Source organism: Phlebotomus argentipes, unplaced genomic scaffold (genome assembly GCF_947086385.1).
Source record: "Phlebotomus argentipes unplaced genomic scaffold, Phlebotomus argentipes genome assembly contig_5, whole genome shotgun sequence".
Taxonomy (NCBI): domain Eukaryota; kingdom Metazoa; phylum Arthropoda; class Insecta; order Diptera; family Psychodidae; genus Phlebotomus; species Phlebotomus argentipes.
In genome coordinates this window covers 8,032,876-8,051,126 of record NW_026776165.1, presented here as the reverse complement: position 1 = coordinate 8,051,126, position 18,251 = coordinate 8,032,876, and the positions used below count along the sequence as shown (strand labels likewise).

The 18,251-nt window shown below is 45.8% G+C and overlaps 6 protein-coding genes across 6 annotated transcripts; 5 read left to right on the top strand and 1 right to left on the bottom strand.

Moving 5' to 3' along the window:
• The first annotated feature begins 81 nt into the window (after positions 1-81).
• LOC132255931 (pickpocket protein 28-like) lies at positions 82-2,052 on the top strand. The gene is made up of 3 exons (XM_059752104.1): positions 82-650; positions 857-1,382; positions 1,547-2,052. Exons 1-3 carry the CDS (start codon positions 82-84, stop codon positions 1,958-1,960), a joined length of 1,509 nt encoding a protein of 502 aa, XP_059608087.1. The 3' UTR covers positions 1,961-2,052.
• Positions 2,053-2,183: 131 nt separating this feature from the next.
• Positions 2,184-3,974, top strand: LOC132266192 (BTB/POZ domain-containing protein 6-like). Its single transcript, XM_059767046.1, has 2 exons — positions 2,184-2,265; positions 2,330-3,974. The coding sequence occupies exon 2, from the start codon at positions 2,331-2,333 to the stop codon at positions 3,729-3,731; it is 1,401 nt and encodes a 466-aa protein (XP_059623029.1). The 5' UTR covers positions 2,184-2,265; position 2,330; the 3' UTR covers positions 3,732-3,974.
• Positions 3,975-4,113: 139 nt separating this feature from the next.
• Positions 4,114-5,769, top strand: LOC132266011 (uncharacterized). The gene is made up of 3 exons (XM_059766834.1): positions 4,114-4,485; positions 4,545-4,898; positions 5,137-5,769. The coding sequence occupies exons 1-3, from the start codon at positions 4,246-4,248 to the stop codon at positions 5,275-5,277; spliced, it is 735 nt and encodes a 244-aa protein (XP_059622817.1). The 5' UTR covers positions 4,114-4,245; the 3' UTR covers positions 5,278-5,769.
• Positions 5,770-5,950: 181 nt separating this feature from the next.
• On the top strand, positions 5,951-12,671 carry LOC132255805 (G protein-coupled receptor kinase 1). Its single transcript, XM_059751965.1, has 8 exons — positions 5,951-6,398; positions 7,256-7,508; positions 7,585-7,659; positions 7,744-8,633; positions 8,692-8,910; positions 10,073-10,279; positions 11,124-11,286; positions 11,377-12,671. The coding sequence occupies exons 1-8, from the start codon at positions 6,286-6,288 to the stop codon at positions 11,584-11,586; spliced, it is 2,130 nt and encodes a 709-aa protein (XP_059607948.1). The 5' UTR covers positions 5,951-6,285; the 3' UTR covers positions 11,587-12,671.
• A 1,166-nt stretch (positions 12,672-13,837) lies between these two features.
• On the top strand, positions 13,838-16,483 carry LOC132255803 (serine/threonine-protein kinase PITSLRE). The gene is made up of 3 exons (XM_059751963.1): positions 13,838-14,047; positions 14,118-15,735; positions 15,804-16,483. The coding sequence occupies exons 1-3, from the start codon at positions 13,965-13,967 to the stop codon at positions 16,470-16,472; spliced, it is 2,370 nt and encodes a 789-aa protein (XP_059607946.1). The 5' UTR covers positions 13,838-13,964; the 3' UTR covers positions 16,473-16,483.
• A 422-nt stretch (positions 16,484-16,905) lies between these two features.
• Positions 16,906-18,245, bottom strand: LOC132255809 (tRNA pseudouridine synthase-like 1). Its single transcript, XM_059751970.1, has 2 exons — positions 18,018-18,245; positions 16,906-17,951 (listed from the first exon to the last, which is right to left on the bottom strand). The coding sequence occupies exons 1-2, from the start codon at positions 18,062-18,064 to the stop codon at positions 17,018-17,020; spliced, it is 981 nt and encodes a 326-aa protein (XP_059607953.1). The 5' UTR covers positions 18,065-18,245; the 3' UTR covers positions 16,906-17,017.
• Positions 18,246-18,251: the final 6 nt, after the last annotated feature.

Below are 18,251 nucleotides of genomic sequence, written 5' to 3'. Positions count from 1 at the left end.
ACTCAACACTATTAATTACTTCATTGACTATTGGTTTATTGAGCACGCTCAGCAAAACCGTCAGCAGTTGCATTTGGCACCATGAAGCTCGCGGAAGTGTTTCGGAAGGCGTACCGGATGAGGCTGCTGATGGAGTACTGCAAGAAGTCGTCAGTGCACGGTGTGATTTACTGGGCAGACAGATACAGACCGTATTGGGAGAGATTCCTCTGGATAGTGCTTATTGTGGTGTCCTTGGTTATGAGTGGCAGGATGATTTCCAGCTCGTGGATTAAGTGGTCGAAGCATGCCATCGCCTTCACTCTGGGCAGTCACGCCATTCACATCTCGCAGATCCCTTTTCCGGCCTTCACAATCTGCTCAATGGCTCGCTTTCAGTCTGCACGGATTAACTACACAAGCACTATGGCTGAGTATCAAATGAAAGGACATTCGCCACTCAATTGGGATCATTTTGACGATGTGTCTCAAATCTGTGAGAACGGTTTCTCACCAGATTACTTCACGAAAGTGACAAACTCCACCAAAATCTACGATACACTGAGATATTATCAGCAAGATCCGGACAGCATGTTTGCTCATTGCAACTTTATAACGAGGAACAACTCTTGTCGAGATTATTATCAAGAAATATTCACCAAGCATGGCAGGTAGATAGCAACAAAGGATCCAAAATAATTTTATTAAATCTTCTTTCCTAATTTTACACTTATTATATGTCACATATTATCTTAGGTCTCTAAATTTCAATGATTTATTTTCACAAAAGTTTTTCGTATAACGGAAATCTCCTTCGTTTGCGGATAATTTAAACGATTTACGGTTCTTCTTAAATCTTTCTTTTCGTTCTCTTCAGATGCTACACCTTCAATGCGCTGAACTTCCGGCAAATCTACCGTGAGCCAAGTGTTGTTCCTTCTCAAGTTCACAACTCAAACACCGAGATGAGCAACTGGACCGTGTCTCGTGGCTACGCTAGCCTCAATGAAACTTATCCGCTGAGAGTGTTTCAGGTCATGCCACTCTTCGGCTTCACCATTCGCTTGAAGTTCAACTACAGCGACGCAGACCTGATATGCTTTCCCATGGGAACAGGCGCGCTCATCCAGCTCCACGGTCCCGCAGAAGTGCCCTTCATGTCAGAGCGCTATCGGGCGATAAGTCTCGAGCAGTACAGCCGAGTGGCGGTTCATCCCAAAATGATCCTCACTTCTCCTGAACTGGAGAGATACAGTCCGCATGAGAGGCGATGCTTCTTTCCCGGCGAAAAGTATCTTCAGCACTTCACCATTTACAACGAGAGAAACTGTCGAATGGAGTGCTTGACAAATCGCACTCTTGAGCATTGCGGTTGCGTCTTCTTCCAGATGCCGCGTGAGTCTGTATTTTCCCCATCAATCTTTAGATTAACGTCTTGACATTCATACAAGGAGAATCCAATGTACTTCCAAATTTGGCTATAAAACTCTTGTCCTGAGATTTCCCAATGCTTTCAGACAACGACAGCGTACAACTCTGCGGAAAGGGATCTCTGTCCTGTTTCCAGAAAGTTCTTCGAGAGCAGGACAACGGTATCATGAAGAACAAGGGCGTGGAGGATGTCTCAACATGCGACTGCCTTCCGGAATGCACGTCCATTAACTACAAATTCGACTTGATTCAGCACAAGATGAATCTATGGCAGAAGAACAGGTCGCAACTCGATGAGATCCTCATCAGGATTTATTTTCTGCAAACCACTTTCATTCCTCTGCAGCGCTCCGAATTGTACGGCCTGACAGAGTTTCTGGCCAGTTGTGGTGGCATTCTTGGGCTGTTCATGGGCTTGTCCGTGCTCAGCCTCACGGAACTCTTCTACTTCTTCCCCATCAGATTCCTCTGGGATCGCTATGTGGCGCAAAGGAAGATTGAGGCTGAGGCAAATATATGCGTGCAAAAGTACGTTGGTCCCAGATTTTGAATGTTTGGGAAACGTCTCAAATGTTTTGTGAGTGATTTTGTGTATTTCATAAATGCATCAAATAAATTAAGAGAATTGGAATGAGATGTGATCTTGGGAGTGATATTTGTATTTTTCGGCTTTATGAAATAAGAAAATATCTAAAATATTCTTGAAGTGATAAATTATATTATTTTGAAACGTTCCCCTTTGCAGGGTTTTTGTGGAAATGTTTGTAGAACGCGTCAGCTGATTGTCAAAGAACGCGGTCGATGTGTTTGTGTGTTATTAGCGGCTTTATAATCAGGAAAATAAGCGGATTTCAGGTATTTTTCCGGCTCCAATCACTCTTACGATGTTCAGAATGTATTTAAGCACTTTATTTCATAGAATGGCCACAGCTTCGGTCCCAAATACGACAGAGATTTGGAGCGAAAGTATCGAGAGCCTCGAAGGCAGGATGTCACTTCTTTCTTCCAATGAATTCCTCTCGGACATGGTTTTCTTGGTCGGCAGGGAGAAGTGCCGAATTCCTGGTCACAAGCTCATATTGAGTACGTGCAGTTGGGTGTTCTACAACGTCTTCAACAACCTGAAGCTCGACAAGGACGAATTGGTGATCGAAGACGTTTCTCAAGACGCTTTCTTGGGCTTCCTGAAGTATTGCTACACCCAAAAGGTTTCTCTGGACGCTGGGAATGTCTTCGACATCTTCAAGTTGGCCCAGAGATTCGAGATGAAGCATCTGCAGAAAGTCTGCGAAGAGCATCTCATCACAAACATGACCAAGAAGACGTGCGTTGAGCTATACAGCAAAATAATGCCGCTGATGACGGATTCCAAATCAGTTCTTAAGCTGAGAGTTTTGTCTCTCATCGCACACAACTTCTCACTCCTCCTCCAAGATCGGGAGGTCATGAAGGTCTTCACTGAACTTCCTGTGGAAGCTCTGATGCCGATTGTGAGGCTGGAAAGTCTGCAGTGCGACGAAATGGAACTCTTCGATGCGCTGATGAAGTGGGCGACAAACGCTTGCCGAAAGGCGAAGATTCCTCCCGTGCCAAGGAATTTGCGCACAATATTGGGCGATGTGTTTTACATGATCAGCTTCCCGGCCATGAAGATTGAGTGGTTCCTGGAAATCCTGGCCAAATATCCGGAAATGCTCACACCAAACGAAATCTCAAACATTTCCCTCACAATCAGAGGAGACGTGAAATCCTGTGCTAAATTCAATCACAGTCTGAGGCTGAATGACTTCGTGAGCAATGCGACAAACCTGGAAATCCCTGACGGACAGTTGCTTCCGTGTTGTTCCTCTAGTCCTGAAATATTGGAATTCCCAGCTCTGGAATTGAAGACTGTTTTCAAGACTGCGCGCGTGCAATCCTTGCTCGGATTCGCCTTCATCGCTCGCAAGGGTCAAGAGGCGAAGATCACATCCTGCTCACTCAGGCAGATCAATACCAAAGCTAATGGATCCGCGTTGCTCTTTGGCTCTGACGTCCCTTCGACGTCCAGGCATGTGCCAACATCGATCGTGCGAAGGAGCAAATTGAATTGGGACTTTGACTTGGTGATTGTGCGCATGATACCAATTGAACCCGTGCCAGGAAGATCACTGAGCCCATCAGAATGGCACGAATTATTATGCACTTTTGACGCAAGTGTGCCTCACTTGAGAAATACAGAATTCTCTGAACTCAAATCTGCATGTCCAATGGAGATACAACATCTTCAAATCAAAAAAACCAAGACTGCCACTATTCCGTTCCTTGTCTTCGCACACTGATTTGACGTTCTGAGCTCATAAGAAAAACTGATTCACTTTCAGTGCCACTCTCTATTGACATGAAATAAACCCACGAATTGCTGTTAATTATATTCAATATGAGGAATTACCGACTAAAGAAATTTTCAAGATGTGCCTCAAATTCAGTAAAATGCTTGTATGAAAACATTTGTAACTGAGAATTCGTTCAATATTACTAATTTGTTTTGTAAATTTATAATAAATTGAATTGAACTCATTAAACCCTCAAAATAAGACACATTTGATTCTGACCGGGAGTAAGAAAAATCAATAATTAATAATTCTCCAATTTTTTACCGCCCAAAAGCATGCATTTTTCATGAAGCTTGTGCAGCGTTTCTTCCGCTTGCAGCATAAGTTGCATGTCAAAGTGAATTGTTTGTGGTAAGATTTTTTATTGCGTGAGGGCGAAATTTGTGATTTTCTGGGTGAAAATCCGGGAAATTGGATGAAAACCCGGGTTCAGGCGGCACGGTAGTGCTTGCACGGCAACATGAACGACGAGGATAACATGTTCCTGATGGACGATGACACGGAGTCGCTGAAAGTGCTGCAATCTTGGGGCCTTCAGCCGCGCACCGTGGAGCGTCTCTTGTACTGCGGCATCGCCAAGATTGTCCACCTCAAGCTGATGAAGTCCTCGGACATCGACGTGGTGTTCAACGAGGACACGCGCCTGGGCGAGAAGATCCTGTTCAGAGAGTGCCTCAGCATGTGGAAGGAACACAATGGTGTAAGTCTGCTGGCGAAGCCAAGCTTCTTTCATTTGTCGCCCTCCCCGTTCCTCTGCAGATTACTTCGATGCCTCAAGAGACTATGAGCATGAACTGCCTGGACCTGACGCACGGCGAGTCGCCCAAGTACTCACCGCAGAACTCCATGGAGTCACGCACGCTCACGCCGATCCCCGTGAGCCTGCACCCGGCGCTGGGCATCTTCAACCTTCGCGAGCTGCTGCGAAACACGATGAAGGGCATCAAGCTGCTGTCGTCCTACGAGAAGGACCACTCACTCACCAGCTCCGAGCAGCTGTACCTGTGCCATGTGATCGTGGACTTTCACATGGCCTCGCGCCAGAAGATGACCTCCAACGAGATGGCCTACTACGCGCGCGAGATCGTGAAGCTCTTCCCCACGGAAAACGAGGTGAGTTTTCGGCTCCCTGGGGCTGTTTTTAATCCTTGTCTTCTGCAAAAATGCCTCGGCATTCGCAGAAAACCACTCAAATACTGTGGGACACGATTGTTCCAATGGACAACAGGTGGAAAGCGTTAGAAAAGGTGCTGCAAAAGGAGTTGTGATCTCAGAAAGAAAGATTCCTAACCCAATTGAGAGGCATTCTCTATCAAGACAAGAAAACTGACCATCTGTTTTCCACTCGCAGAGCACGTATTTCATGCGACGGACGGGGGTTGGCGGCAAGAAGCCTCAGGGAAAGCTGTACTACAGATACGCCAACACCGTCTTCAAGTTCAAGAAGGACGCAGAGAAGAGACGCGAGAGCAGCCCCTCAGACTTTGGATAGCTCTCGTGCGAACGTGAATGGCAGCCGATGATTTTCTATTAGAAAATACTTTACTAGCTTCTATACTCAATATAGACTTTAGTTGTGTTAGAAGGACGTCCTGAAAGTAACGACAAATTTTGATAAATCACTCCCTCGTTTCTAATAGGTATTATAATGCTTTTGATATACTCTGTGTACTGTATAGAATCAAGACTGCGTTTACCAGCTTTTTCGGGTGAGGGGAAAAGAGGAGAAAAATCAAAAATTTTGTTTTGAAATTGCTTTATGCAAATCATGTCTGGGCTTTACACCAAAAAAATGACTTGAGAATTTGATATTTCTCTATAGAGAAAATGCTCCAGTTAAAATTCAGCCCTTTGACCCAGAAAAGAAACAATAGGTAATAAACGTTAGTTTTGATGTAGAACAACTCTACTAGATACTCCATGATTAGATGATTAGAGAGATTAGAGACGAGAAGAATAATAAAAGTGTTTTGCGATAGAAAAAGTCCCTCAATTGCGCTACTAATAGCGGTAATTTGCTATGGGGCAACTTCAGCCGGGATGCGCTCGAGTTGCTCACTTTTGCCGACCTTTCGCCGACGGCCGCCCGAAGCGCTCTATGTACATATCGCGAAACGGATGTCAAAATATCAATGTCGGTCGCGAAGAATTTTACTACGGAACTTTTTTGTGCGTGCAGCTTTGCCAAGAAGTGCTAACCGGTGTTGAGTGTTCCCAAGCCACACGACAGTTCTCGATGATGTCCTCAGAGCAGAACGCGAGCCACGCGTAGGCGAGCGTGTGTGCGAAAAAGTGTGGTGAAAAAAGTGAGTTTGCGAGTGCGAGGCAAGGGAACTTGGGTTCACTTCGCAGGCTGTGGGGCGCTTCGCGGGCCTGGTGTGGCTCAGTGGGTGTTCGCGTGGCCACAGAGGGTGACTTTGGGCGGGCGTGCGAGGCGGCTGTGGGGCGCCGCGGCGCCAATCGATTCTCGGCCAACTAGAGCAGGAGCCAGCGGACAAAAATGGCGGACCTCGAGGCAGTGCTGGCGGATGTGAGCTACTTGATGGCGATGGAGAAGTCCAAGTCCGCCCCGGCGGCGCGGGCCAGCAAGAAGATCATCCTGCCGGACCCCAGGTGAGCCCCCGGGCGCGCGCGCGGCCAGCAGTTCGGGTGACCGTTGCGCGGGGAGAATCAACAAATTCCCAGAGAGCTCAAGAGTAAATAAACAATCCGCCGATCTGTTCACGCAACATCTCTGTGCCTTTTTTGCGTCCAAACAAAACACGACCGAAGAATTAACAGAACACACCCGTCGCCGAGGCGAAGAGGGAATTTAATAAGTATCATTAAGTATTTTGATCATTCACCGTTGCGCCTCGCGGACTGTCTTGCGGCCAGGCTTATTATGCCGTCTGTATTCGCAGAATGTGCGGCCGAGGTGCAAAAATACCTGCCTAATCACTATCGGTTCGCTGAGTCTTATTGGCACAGCGGAACGTAGAAAAAGCGTCACAAGATCTTGGAATTCGGCCGAAAGCCTGCAAAACTCTTAGGGGAGAGTGGGGCTGAGCGTTCTGCTTTTTGCAGAATTATGAGCTAATCTCGTGATTTGTTTTGCTAATATTTTAGGAAAGATTAAAAGCAAGTTTACACAATATTTTATAATACTTGTTCAATAAGAATGTATGGCAAATGTTTCAAGAATTCTTCATTGTAACACTTGAATGTCCAAAGATGTCCCGCTGTTCCCTACTCTTTGCATTATAGAGAATATTCGGCAGAATTGCGAAAGTGAAAACAGAGCCTCAATTATTCACTAACTGGCGATGATGCAGCGCGGCAGAGGTTGAATTCTGGCTCTGGGTCATCGGTCAACTGGGGCGATATGAAGCTCAATTTACCTCAAGTCTCTCCCCCTTTTGCGCTCCGTCTCTGAGCAATTGACGAGCCAAACTAATGAGATTCTCCACTCTTTTGCGCCTCTTTTGCAGCGTCCGCAGTGTAATGCACAAGTACTTGGAGAAGGAGAACGAGATTAGCTTCGATAAGATCTTCAATCAGATCCTTGGCTACTTGCTGTTCAAAGACTTCTGCGAGAATGTGTCTGAAGAGCCGGTGCCGCACCTGAAATTCTATGAGCAGATCAAGAACTATGAGAAAACTGAGTGCCATGATGAGAGGCGAAAGCTGGCGCGGGAGATTTATGATAATTTCATAATGAAGGAAATGCTATCGCATACTCATGTGAGTTTGTGTGAGCGCTGAAAGGCCTGCCATGTGTGTGCATTGATGTGGTCTCTTCTCTCTTGTGTTTTTGCAGGAATATTCTAAAGAAGCTGTGTCACATGTTCAGAAATATTTAATGAAGAATGAGGTGCCAGTCAACTTGTTTGAGGTGAGAGAAAAGAGAGTTTTGATATTCAATCTTTAGAATGAAAGGCTTCATTGTTTTCGTTCCTCTTTTCCCTCTTCACTGCAGCCGTACATTGAGGAGATATTCCATCACTTGCGCGGGGAGCCTTTTGTGAAGTTCCTCGAGAGTGAGAAGTACACGAGATTCTGTCAATGGAAGAATCTCGAGCTCAACATTCAGCTGACGATGAATGACTTCAGCGTGCACAGGATCATCGGCAGGGGTGGCTTCGGTGAGGTGTACGGCTGTCGCAAGGCCGACACGGGCAAGATGTATGCCATGAAGTGTTTGGACAAGAAGCGCATCAAGATGAAGCAAGGTGAGACGCTGGCACTCAATGAGCGCACAATGCTGTCTCTCGTGAGCACGGGCATCGATTGTCCCTTCATTGTGTGCATGACGTATGCCTTTCACACCACGGACAAGCTCTGCTTCATCCTGGACCTGATGAATGGCGGCGATCTGCACTACCATCTGTCGCAGCACGGCGTCTTCAATGAGAGCGAGATGAAGTTCTACGCGGCGGAGGTGATTCTGGGCCTGGAGCACATGCACAAGCGCTACATTGTGTATCGTGACCTGAAGCCGGCCAATATCTTGCTGGATGAGAATGGGCACATCCGGATATCGGATCTGGGCTTGGCATGTGACTACTCCAAGAAGAAGCCGCACGCGTCCGTGGGCACGCACGGCTACATGGCGCCGGAAGTGCTGTCGAAGGGCACGCCGTACGACTCGAGTGCCGACTGGTTCAGCTTTGGGTGCATGCTGTACAAGCTGCTGAAGGGTCACTCGCCCTTTAGGCAGCACAAGACCAAGGACAAGCACGAGATTGACCGCATGACGCTGACGATGAATGTGGAGCTTCCGGAGTCGTTCAGCAAGGAGCTGCGCAATCTGCTCGAGAGTCTGCTGCACAGAGATGTTGACAAGAGGCTGGGATGCCGCGGCAAAGGGTGAGCTTTTCCCATTCACAATTTTTCATTCGGTGGTCTAACGAAACTTGTCTTGCAGGGCGGAAGAGGTGAAGGAGCATCCCTTCTTCACGGGCATAGACTGGCATCAGGTGTACATTCAGAAGTACACGCCGCCATTGATTCCGCCGCGCGGCGAAGTCAATGCGGCTGATGCATTCGATATTGGGTCATTCGACGAAGAGGACACGAAGGGTATTAAGCTAACAGAGGCAGATCAGGATCTCTACCGATACTTTCCATTGACCATATCAGAGAGGTGAGTCGCTATAATTTTCTTTTTAACACTTTACGACCATGAGCATTCTTGCCCATATGGCCCAGTCGCTATAATTGCAATCTCACAGAGGAAATGTTGAGTGCAAATCACAATTGGAGGGAAATTGAAGTCCGACGGTTGCCTTGAAGACTAATAAAAGGCAACTTTTGGTAGTTTTCTTGGTACATTTTGTTCTGCATCCGTTTGGATTGGATAAAATGTACACAAAGTCTATTGAAAATCGAATTTTTGTACAATTTATCTTCAGTTTTGTTTGTAAACTTTCCATATTTAAGTAAAAAAATCAATATATACCAGTACAATTTAAAAAGTTATATCAAATAAATGAAAGAATCAAACAATATCAACACTTTAATAATAACAATAACAGGGAGTTTAAGGGAAGATTTGGCAATTTGTGAAACAATTTTCAATCTCAAAAAACATTTTGCTGTCGTGAAAAATGGCAATTTTAACTTTCAATAGTTTTCAAGGCACCCGACGAAGAGAACGACCTGGAAAAGTCATAAAGAATGTAGGTCAACAAGGAGTCAAGCTCTCTTAAATGTTCTTCTTGTGATTTCACTCAGGAAATCAAAAAGAAACGAGCAAACTTTCCATCCAAAGGCACTTTTCGAAGTGCAAAATCAGTGAGAAATTGACTATCAAAATTAATTACATGATATTGAAGGTTTTCTGATGTGAATTGCTGGTATTTTCAATCATGTATAAAGTATATTTTGACTAGAGGAGTTCAGGAAGTTTGAGTCTTCTCAATCCCTCCCAAACAAGTGGAAGGATGAATGAAAGGAATAAATTGAGTATCAATTTTATGGCAATTTGTGCAGTAATTAATGAGATCTCTATTGAATTGAATTCATTCCAGACAAATCCTCTTTCAGCCATTTAATGTCATCATCGCTTCAATTTAAACACAATCAATAGTTCGATTCATCTGTAGTGAGTGAATCGAATTCAGAAGCTCAGATTTCTAGGATGTTTCTTAACCATCAGGTCTTGAGGGAGTACAATTGCTGTGTTGGCGTCTAATTATGACATGGGAAACTGATTGTTTCCTCTGTAATTTCATTGTACTGAAGACCCGCCCATTAGCTTGTTCCGCCCACTTAATTGCCTAATAATGTAATTTTGCCAATTCCAGATGGCAACAAGAAGTGGCAGAGACTGTGTTCGAGACGGTGAACAATGAGGCGGACAAGGTGGAGAACAAGAAGAAGGCGAAGCAGAAGCAGCGCTTCGATGCCGATGAGAAGGATTCCGACTGCATTCTGCACGGCTATATTAAGCGATTAGGCGGTGCTTTCGCCTCTGTTTGGCAGACACGCTACGCAAAGCTGTATCCCAATCGGTGAGTTTGTGCGCAAATTGTAATCCTTTCACAGACAACAGGGATGAAAGCAGAGGGAATCAAGTGGTATTGTGGCTTCTCTTTGTACTGAAAGTGCTCATATTTCTCTCTATGGGATAAAATCGATAAAATGAACCAAATGTCGCAATAAGTGAATGAATTAATTAATATAATGGCCATTTTCTATTTAGGATATGATTTTTCCAATTGCTTTTCTCTATGATTGAGTGTCTTTTTGAAAGTAATACTCTCTGAAATTGGGATTATGATAGTTAAAATTGTTATATGAAGTGCACAAAGAAAACTTCATAGATTTCTATGCATAGAAATTACCATAAATACAACGTATAATCTTTTTCACTGCATCTTGAGATGTTCTCGTTCGCATATTTAATTAGTGCATAGAAATGCAAAAGACTTTGAAATATCGGAAAAAGTAGACGCTCACAATCCAATCAAAATTCATTTAATAGTACTCAGAATTTGAAATCATTTAATGGAAATTTTGGGTTGTCATAAAGACATTTTTCACACAAAAACTCTTCCTAAAGAATCTAAAATTGAATTTTAAGATTTTTTTTACTGTATAACAAGTTTTGTTAGCTTTATTCTCTCTGACATTTGAGACATATTTCACCCATATATTCGCCGCTGAAATGTTTTCAGATGCTGGAGTTGGGAATATTTCCCATTTACATGTTCTTTTTCTCAAGTTTTGATGCATTTTTTAGTTTAAAATTACAACAAGAAGACGAAAAGAAATACTCTTTCTGTGGGGAGGGTGTGAATTGGGGTAAGATGGGATTAAATTGTGATGCTAATGAATGAATTCTCGTTGACACAGACTGGAATTGCACTCGGAGAGCGGAAGCACAAAGCCAGAACTGATTTTTATGGACCAAATAGAGGAAGTCTCATCAGATTACGTGCAATACAAAAATGAGCAATGTATACAAATTCGCTTTCGCGATGGAATTCGCGACGGTCGAATAGTCTTGACGAATCCAGTGAGTGTGTGAAGAGTGTGATATTTTTGCGAGGAAAAGAAGATGAGTTCATCTGACGCTGTTTGTGTGTGATTTTCTGTCTTTCCGCAGGATGAAATTGGACTGAAGGAGTGGGCTTTGTCACTGCGATCGGCGCACAAGTTGTCACAAGAATTGCTCGGCTCCATGGCGAAGAAGGCGGGCAAGATTTACGGCACGGAGCGTGATATCAGTGCCGCGGCGTCGGCCAACAAAGCGGCAATCATTTCCGGCCATGTGTCCGGAAATGCGTTCACGAAGAGCACTAATGGATCCAACTAGCGGTTACTTTTACGATCTCGTTCCTGTTTCATAGAGACGAGTCGTTTGAAAGATGCCTCAGCCAAGTTAAAGTGTAAGGATACATGAAAAGGTGGAATTTCTGTTCAACAAGGATTCTTTTGAGCGCGTCTCTCAACTTTCCATCGATTGATTTTTCTTTTTCTATATCCATGTGAGACTTTTTCTAAGTGTTTTTCTACTTAAAAACAACATTTTAAAAAAGAAACCCAGTGAAATTCCTGCGTCTACTAAACAGAGTGAAAGAGAGAAGAAAAGGATGAAGAAAAAAAACGGATATTTGACATAATAACATAAAGTATTTAAATTGTTGGCAAATGTTAATTGTTTTGTCCACAAAATGCGGAGGAAGATTGAACTTTTGGTGTTTTGTGGGCAGAACAATTCTATTGATGATTAAATAATGTTATAAAGAAGATGCTTAGCATTTAGTAATTGAAGGAGAAAATGAAGAAAAAAAATTAGTGTTGAAGGCAAAGAAGAAACATAAGGATAATAACGAACCTCAATGTGCGGATTTTTATACGTGTATTTTATCTCTTTTTCTTTGGGTTTATGACAACTTTTACCGTGATTGGTGACAAAAACTTTTAACACATAATAGCGTTTATATACTCAAAGAGAGATACAAACAAACAAAAGAAAATAATAGAGATGAATTTTGTAGCGATGATGGAAGAAAAAAATAGTGACAATTCTTGACATTGTCAGTAGAGTTTTGTGCCAAAAGTCATTTGATTTGCATTCCATTCTTACTAACATTGATTTCAAACATTGAATACTGGACAATCCTGCAGGCCCGAATTTTGCTAAATGGTTTTACAGTCGTCACTTCATTACATGCGTGTTTTCAATTAATGATGAAGATGTAGGAGAAAGAAGTAACATTTATAAATGGACAGAGAGAGAGAGAAAATGATGAAGTAAGCGATTAATATAAGAAATTAGCTAAATGAAAAAGAAAACAGTGTATATGCAAAATATGCTAAACTTCCAGATGAAAGAAGAAGAAAAAAAAGAAAACCATGAAAATTACACAAAAAATATAGATATATTGTGTCAATTTTTTCAATAAGATCTAGAGACGACTTGTTAAGAGAGAAATTTACTTAAAGGAAAACATATAAATAGAGACATTTTATGCAAAAAAAATGAAGTGTGGAGAAATATAGAAGTGGTAGAAGTTGTGTAATCTAAATTCTCTGTAAATTTAATGTCACTAAAGATGAATAAACTACCATTTAAGTATGTGAAGGAAGGGAGATTAGAAAGCGATAACATAATGAAGAAGATGAAGAAAAAAAACCCATTGTTAGATTGAGAATCATTATTGTATGTTAAGAGAACTGATATCTGTTTCCAATTTCGATGAGGATGTGTGTTTTTTTTTAAGTCTAGCAAGAGTAGAATATCCCATTGAGAGCATCATTATTATTAAAAAAAAAATATCTTGAGAAGTGGAGTAAAAGAAGAAGAAAAACTGTAGGAATAAATATAGGACATTTATCTATCATAAAACTTAGGTGAAGAAACGTGAGAAGAGGAGGAAAGAAGAGACTTCTCTCTATATGATTCTACTGTAGGAAAAGTGTGTGAAAACATGGAAAATACAGTGTTTTTTTGTAATTTGTGAAGGAGGAAAAGTAACAATCACTCATTGCGAAGTAGTGTAACTTCATAATAAGCCATTTTTAGAATTGTTCTCTTATCTTTGTATTTATTTTGTTAGCCTCATAAATTATTCGTTATTTTTTTCCTATTATTCTCTCTCTTGAACAAGTACCAAATATGTTTTTTTTTGCATCGATGATTTATTGTAGAAATTTATTTATTGTTTTTTATGTGTTGATTTATTTTTTTTTTTTTGATGAAATCAAAATAATGCGACAGCAAAGAACGGACAAAGTGAATTTATTGACATAACAAAAAAAAAGTGAAAAATCATTTCAATGTGAGTTCCTTTATCAATTTATTGAAAGAGAAGTTGATAAAAAAAAAAATGAAATGCTTGACCAAAAATACTTGTAACTTTGTGTAATAATTTTTATTGAATTCAAAATGAGATGAAAAATGAGGTGGAAAATGCGCAAATTATGTAAAAAGATAATAAACATTAATGTACACAGAATAATTGGGGATTTTTACTTTAAAGATAATATTTAGAATTTCCGATTCATTTGAAACTTCGCTTGAACACCATCGAAACGTTGGAAACTTATCGACCCTTTGTGAGGCTATGTTTGCTGTCCCAAAATTAAAGCGACGCGAGCTGTCAGTGACATTTGCAATCGTTTGAGTGTTTTGCGTTGGTTTTGCGTGTTTTTTTTTCCCTGGAAAATCACTGTGAGAAGGTCACGAAAATGAGTGCTTACGAGGAAGGATCAGGCGCTGATGACATCAGTGAAGATGGACAAGTGAGATCTCCGGATAATAACGATGAAAGGTGAGAAGAAAGTGATTTTGAGCCAATGGCTTTGACTCATTGAGCATTGTTTCTCTTTTCCCGGGAGCAGTTTTGGCGAGGCCGAGGGCACTGAGGACTCCCTGGACATCAAACCGCCGCAGGCAACGCGTCATCCGGGGCGCATTCGCGACAAGCGGCGAGAGTACAAGGAGAAGCGTCATATGAGGGATCATCGCCACAGATCCGGACATGAGCGTCCGGAGAGGCACGACAGACGCCACAGCGGCCACCACGGCAGGGGCGAGTATCACCACCAGCCGCCTAGGAGGCATGACGAGAGGAAGCACTACGGGCGGCCAAGGGAAATGTACAGGAAGCCGCGCAGTCCAGAGAAGTCTGAGGCGGACAGAATGCTGGAGGATTTGCGGAGTCACTTGCTGAGCAAGCGCAACAAAATGGAGGCGGAAATGGCCAGGCGGGCGCCCAAGTATCAGCACCAGGAGAAGAGGCAACTGCACGAACGCAGGCGAGAGCATCGAGAGCACCGACGGAATGTGGAGGACATCGACAGTCCGGAGAACTACGGAGACCAGCAGCCGAGCGGCTCGGGGCGGCCGAGGGAGCGCTACGAGGACCCGGAGCAGGCGGCCAGGAAGGCGAAGTTGCTGGAGATCGACAGGGAGACGAGCAGGCGAAAGGAGCAGGCGCGGGAAGAGCTCAGAGCGCGCCGGGAGATGCACAGGGAAGAGCGCAGGGACGATACAAAGCACCACCGGCACGAGGACGATGGCTCAGTGGTGCACAAGAGGCGGAAGTTGGCGCCGGAGAGTGAGGAGCAAGTGATCACGGTGTCGGACAAGTCCGAGGAGAGCGACTCTGAGTCGGACAGCAGCGAGAGCTTCGAGGACTCCCAGAACTCCGATGAAGACGACGAGGACATTCCCAACAGTCCTCTGTCCGTGGGCGATCTGTCAAAGTCCGAGCACAGGCATAGAAACTCCTCGCGGAACAGCTCCAAGTCGAAAACTCAATCTCCCGGATCAGCTTCCGGCTCGCCGTCCGACGGCAGCGCATCGGGCAGTTCGGATTCCGAGGCGCCCGGCAGCAGGGCGTCCTCCAGAAGTCCCTCGAAGCGCGAGCGAGATGCCCAGATCTTCCAAGAGGAGGACGAGCAGCCAGAGAAGCCCCCGGAGAGCGCCCCAGAGGCGGAAAATGCCGTTGCGGAGGAGAAGCCAAACCCGGCCGATGATCTGCCGTCGTACTTTCCCGCGCTGCAGGGCTGTCGCTCAGTGGAGGAGTTCCAGTGCCTGAATCGCATCGAGGAGGGCACGTATGGGGTGGTGTACAGGGCCAAGGACAAGCGCACGGAGGAGATTGTGGCGCTGAAGCGGCTGAAGATGGAGAAGGAGAAGGAGGGCTTCCCCATCACAAGTCTGCGCGAGATCAACACGCTGCTGAAGGGACAACACCCCAACATCGTGACGGTGCGCGAGATCGTGGTGGGCAGCAACATGGACAAGATCTTCATCGTGATGGACTACGTGGAGCACGACCTCAAGAGCCTCATGGAGACGATGAAGCACAAGAAGCAGGCCTTCCTGCCCGGTGAGGTGAAGTGCCTCACGCAGCAGCTGCTGCGCGCCGTGGCGCACCTGCACGACATCTGGATCCTGCACAGGGATCTCAAGACCTCCAATCTGCTGTTGTCTCACAAAGGCATCCTCAAGGTAAGTCGAGACACAGCGCGGGAATTCCGGGACTTGGAATCACATCTACTGTTTTCTTATCCTTGCAGGTCGGCGACTTCGGCCTGGCGCGCGAGTACGGCTCGCCGCTGAAGCCCTACACGTCCGTGGTGGTGACGCTGTGGTATCGCGCCCCGGAATTACTGCTGGGCTGCAAGGAGTACTCGACGCCCATCGATGTGTGGTCCGTGGGCTGCATCTTCGCCGAGTTCCTGGCCATGACGGCGCTCTTTCCCGGCAAATCCGAGATCGACCAGCTGAACAGGATCTTCAAGGATCTGGGCACGCCCAATGAAAAGATCTGGCCGGGCTACGGCGAACTGCCGGCGGTGCAGAAGATGACATTCACCGAGTATCCCGTGTCGCAACTGCGCAAGAAGTTCGCGCATCTCACCAGCGAGCTGGGCCTGTCGCTGCTGCAGGGACTACTCACGTACGACCCGAAGCAGCGCCTGACGGCGGAGCAGGCGCTGAAGAGCCACTACTTCAAGGAGCTTCCGCTGTCCATCGATCCGGCCATGTTCCCCACGTGGCCGGCCAAGAGCGAGCTGGGCGTGCGGAAGGCGCTGGCCAGCAGCCCCAAGCCGCCATCCGGTGGCGGTCAGTTCAAGCAGCTGGGCGAGGACGGAGCGGACAACCCGTCGGGCTTCCACCTGGGCGGCAGCCTGCTGGAGTCCCGCCAGCTGGCCATGGGCCCGGGATTCAGCCTAAAGTTCTAAAATACACATTCCGGGCTACTAAAACAGTCTATTTTTTTCTAAGCCTCCTCAGTTGCTCCAGGAAGCCAGGATTGGGCCTGGCTGCCGGTCGCTTTGACCTGACAAGATTCAGCGCCTCCTCGAAATCCATTCCCTCCTCCAGCATCAGGAATCCCACGACTATGGCCGCGGATCTGGACACACCGGCGTTGCAGTGCACCAGGCAGCACCTCGAGGCGAGGATGAACTCCCTGGCGTCGTTCAGAGAGCTCGAGATGCAGCTCTCCGGCAGGTCGAGGCACGGAATGTGGAGATTCTCAATGGGATGAGGCAAAAATATGGGACACTCAATGCCTACGCTGAGCACATGAGTGATTCCCAGTCTTGAGATCTGCGTCAACTCCACAGCGTCCTGTGAGCCGAGATAGAGTTTTCCGGGGATGATTTCTGCGGCTTCCGGATCGGGTTTGGTGTCCACGACAAAGCCAAAAGGAGATTTCCCAACTGGGATTACCTCAGATGATCGCTCGATGACTCGCGTACCGTCTGGGAAGGTGACCAGGGTTTCACTGGGACGAAGACACTTCTGACGCGCCTGAATCTTCTCCAGGAGACTCATTCTGAGGGAAGCACAAGTCCTCCTCTCTGTACGTGACCTGCGTGAGGTAGAGCGCGTAGGGTGGGGCGATGGTTGCAACGTTTGGCCAGGAGTGCTTGCTGGGGATGGTCAGCATCTCATACACGTCCTTCTGCGTGAGTTTCCCCTCGGCCACGGCCAGAAGAGTGCCGACAATCCTCCTCACTTGTCGGTAGACGAAGGAGCGCGCCACGAATGTGAAATCCCAGTAGTTGTACAGCTCCTGGGTTCTGGAGATGTTGGGCTGTGTCACTAAAGCTTTTCCCGGTGTGATTGAGAGCTCGTCTATTCGTCGGACAGCGAAGAATGCGTGATCTCTGCTATTGTCCTTCAACACGGACATGAACGTCCGAAAGTCGTGATAGCCCTGTATCAACTTGGCGGCCTCTCGTGCCTTCTCGATGTCCAGGAGAGGATTGGCGACAAAGAAGCAGCGATTCAGCTCCTCCACTGGGATGAAATTCAGCCTCGCAGAGCGTTTCTGATGCTCATCAGGCACTTGGAAAGTCTTAGCGACAGCCACACGATATAAATAGCTTCTGGATTGTGCGCTGTAGCGGCAGTGGAAGGTGTCTGGAACTCGCCTGGTGTTCAGCACTCTGATGGCGATCTCATCCCGCTTGAAAGACTGGTTCAGGAGGCTCGTGATGTAGTGCTCTTCGTACGGTTTCCCACTCCTCCTCTCGAGATCCACGTGAACTGCCGAGTGGAGGGCGTGCACCCCGGAGTCCGTGCGACTGGAGATGACCACCTTAATCTCATTGGCCGGTTGTAAGCGCTGGAGGGCAAATTCCAAGGCAGATTGCACTGTTGAATTGTCCAGAGGCTGAGGATTCACCTTGTTGATTACTTTCTGCAAGCCCCTTCACGGACCAAGAGAAGAGAATGATGTAAGATGACTTGACGCGGAATAGGGTCAGCAAACTCACCGGAAATTGGTGCCTAAATAGGAGATATATAGGAGATATCGATTCATGAGGCGCGCAGACTCGTGAAAATTAGCGCGATTCTCAGGATGACAAGCTTGTCACTGGCCAGTTCGCCACGAAAATTCCTATTCGCACTGAAAATGACTAAACTTCACCACAAGAGCTGGGAAAACTATGGAATTTCCCACCAAATCCCCGGTGAAATGCCCCAGAAAGCGCCTGGCGAAGAGCAAA

Coding starts and splice junctions, on each gene's coding strand:
- LOC132255931 (XM_059752104.1), top strand. CDS start 82: ATGAAGCTCGCGGAAGTGTTTCGGAAGGCGTACCGGATGAGGCTGCTG. Junction 651..856: donor ATATTCACCAAGCATGGCAG/GTAGATAGCAAC, acceptor CGTTCTCTTCAG/ATGCTACACCTTCAATGCGC. Junction 1,383..1,546: donor TCCAGATGCCGCGTGAGTCT/GTATTTTCCCCA, acceptor TCCTGTTTCCAG/AAAGTTCTTCGAGAGCAGGA.
- LOC132266192 (XM_059767046.1), top strand. CDS start 2,331: ATGGCCACAGCTTCGGTCCCAAATACGACAGAGATTTGGAGCGAAAGT.
- LOC132266011 (XM_059766834.1), top strand. CDS start 4,246: ATGAACGACGAGGATAACATGTTCCTGATGGACGATGACACGGAGTCG. Junction 4,486..4,544: donor TGTGGAAGGAACACAATGGT/GTAAGTCTGCTG, acceptor GTTCCTCTGCAG/ATTACTTCGATGCCTCAAGA. Junction 4,899..5,136: donor TCTTCCCCACGGAAAACGAG/GTGAGTTTTCGG, acceptor TTCCACTCGCAG/AGCACGTATTTCATGCGACG.
- LOC132255805 (XM_059751965.1), top strand. CDS start 6,286: ATGGCGGACCTCGAGGCAGTGCTGGCGGATGTGAGCTACTTGATGGCG. Junction 7,509..7,584: donor AAATGCTATCGCATACTCAT/GTGAGTTTGTGT, acceptor GTGTTTTTGCAG/GAATATTCTAAAGAAGCTGT. Junction 11,287..11,376: donor GAATAGTCTTGACGAATCCA/GTGAGTGTGTGA, acceptor GTCTTTCCGCAG/GATGAAATTGGACTGAAGGA.
- LOC132255803 (XM_059751963.1), top strand. CDS start 13,965: ATGAGTGCTTACGAGGAAGGATCAGGCGCTGATGACATCAGTGAAGAT. Junction 14,048..14,117: donor CCGGATAATAACGATGAAAG/GTGAGAAGAAAG, acceptor TCCCGGGAGCAG/TTTTGGCGAGGCCGAGGGCA. Junction 15,736..15,803: donor CTCACAAAGGCATCCTCAAG/GTAAGTCGAGAC, acceptor TTATCCTTGCAG/GTCGGCGACTTCGGCCTGGC.
- LOC132255809 (XM_059751970.1), bottom strand. CDS start 18,064: ATGAATCGATATCTCCTATATATCTCCTATTTAGGCACCAATTTCCG. Junction 17,952..18,017: donor TATTTAGGCACCAATTTCCG/GTGAGTTTGCTG, acceptor TGGTCCGTGAAG/GGGCTTGCAGAAAGTAATCA.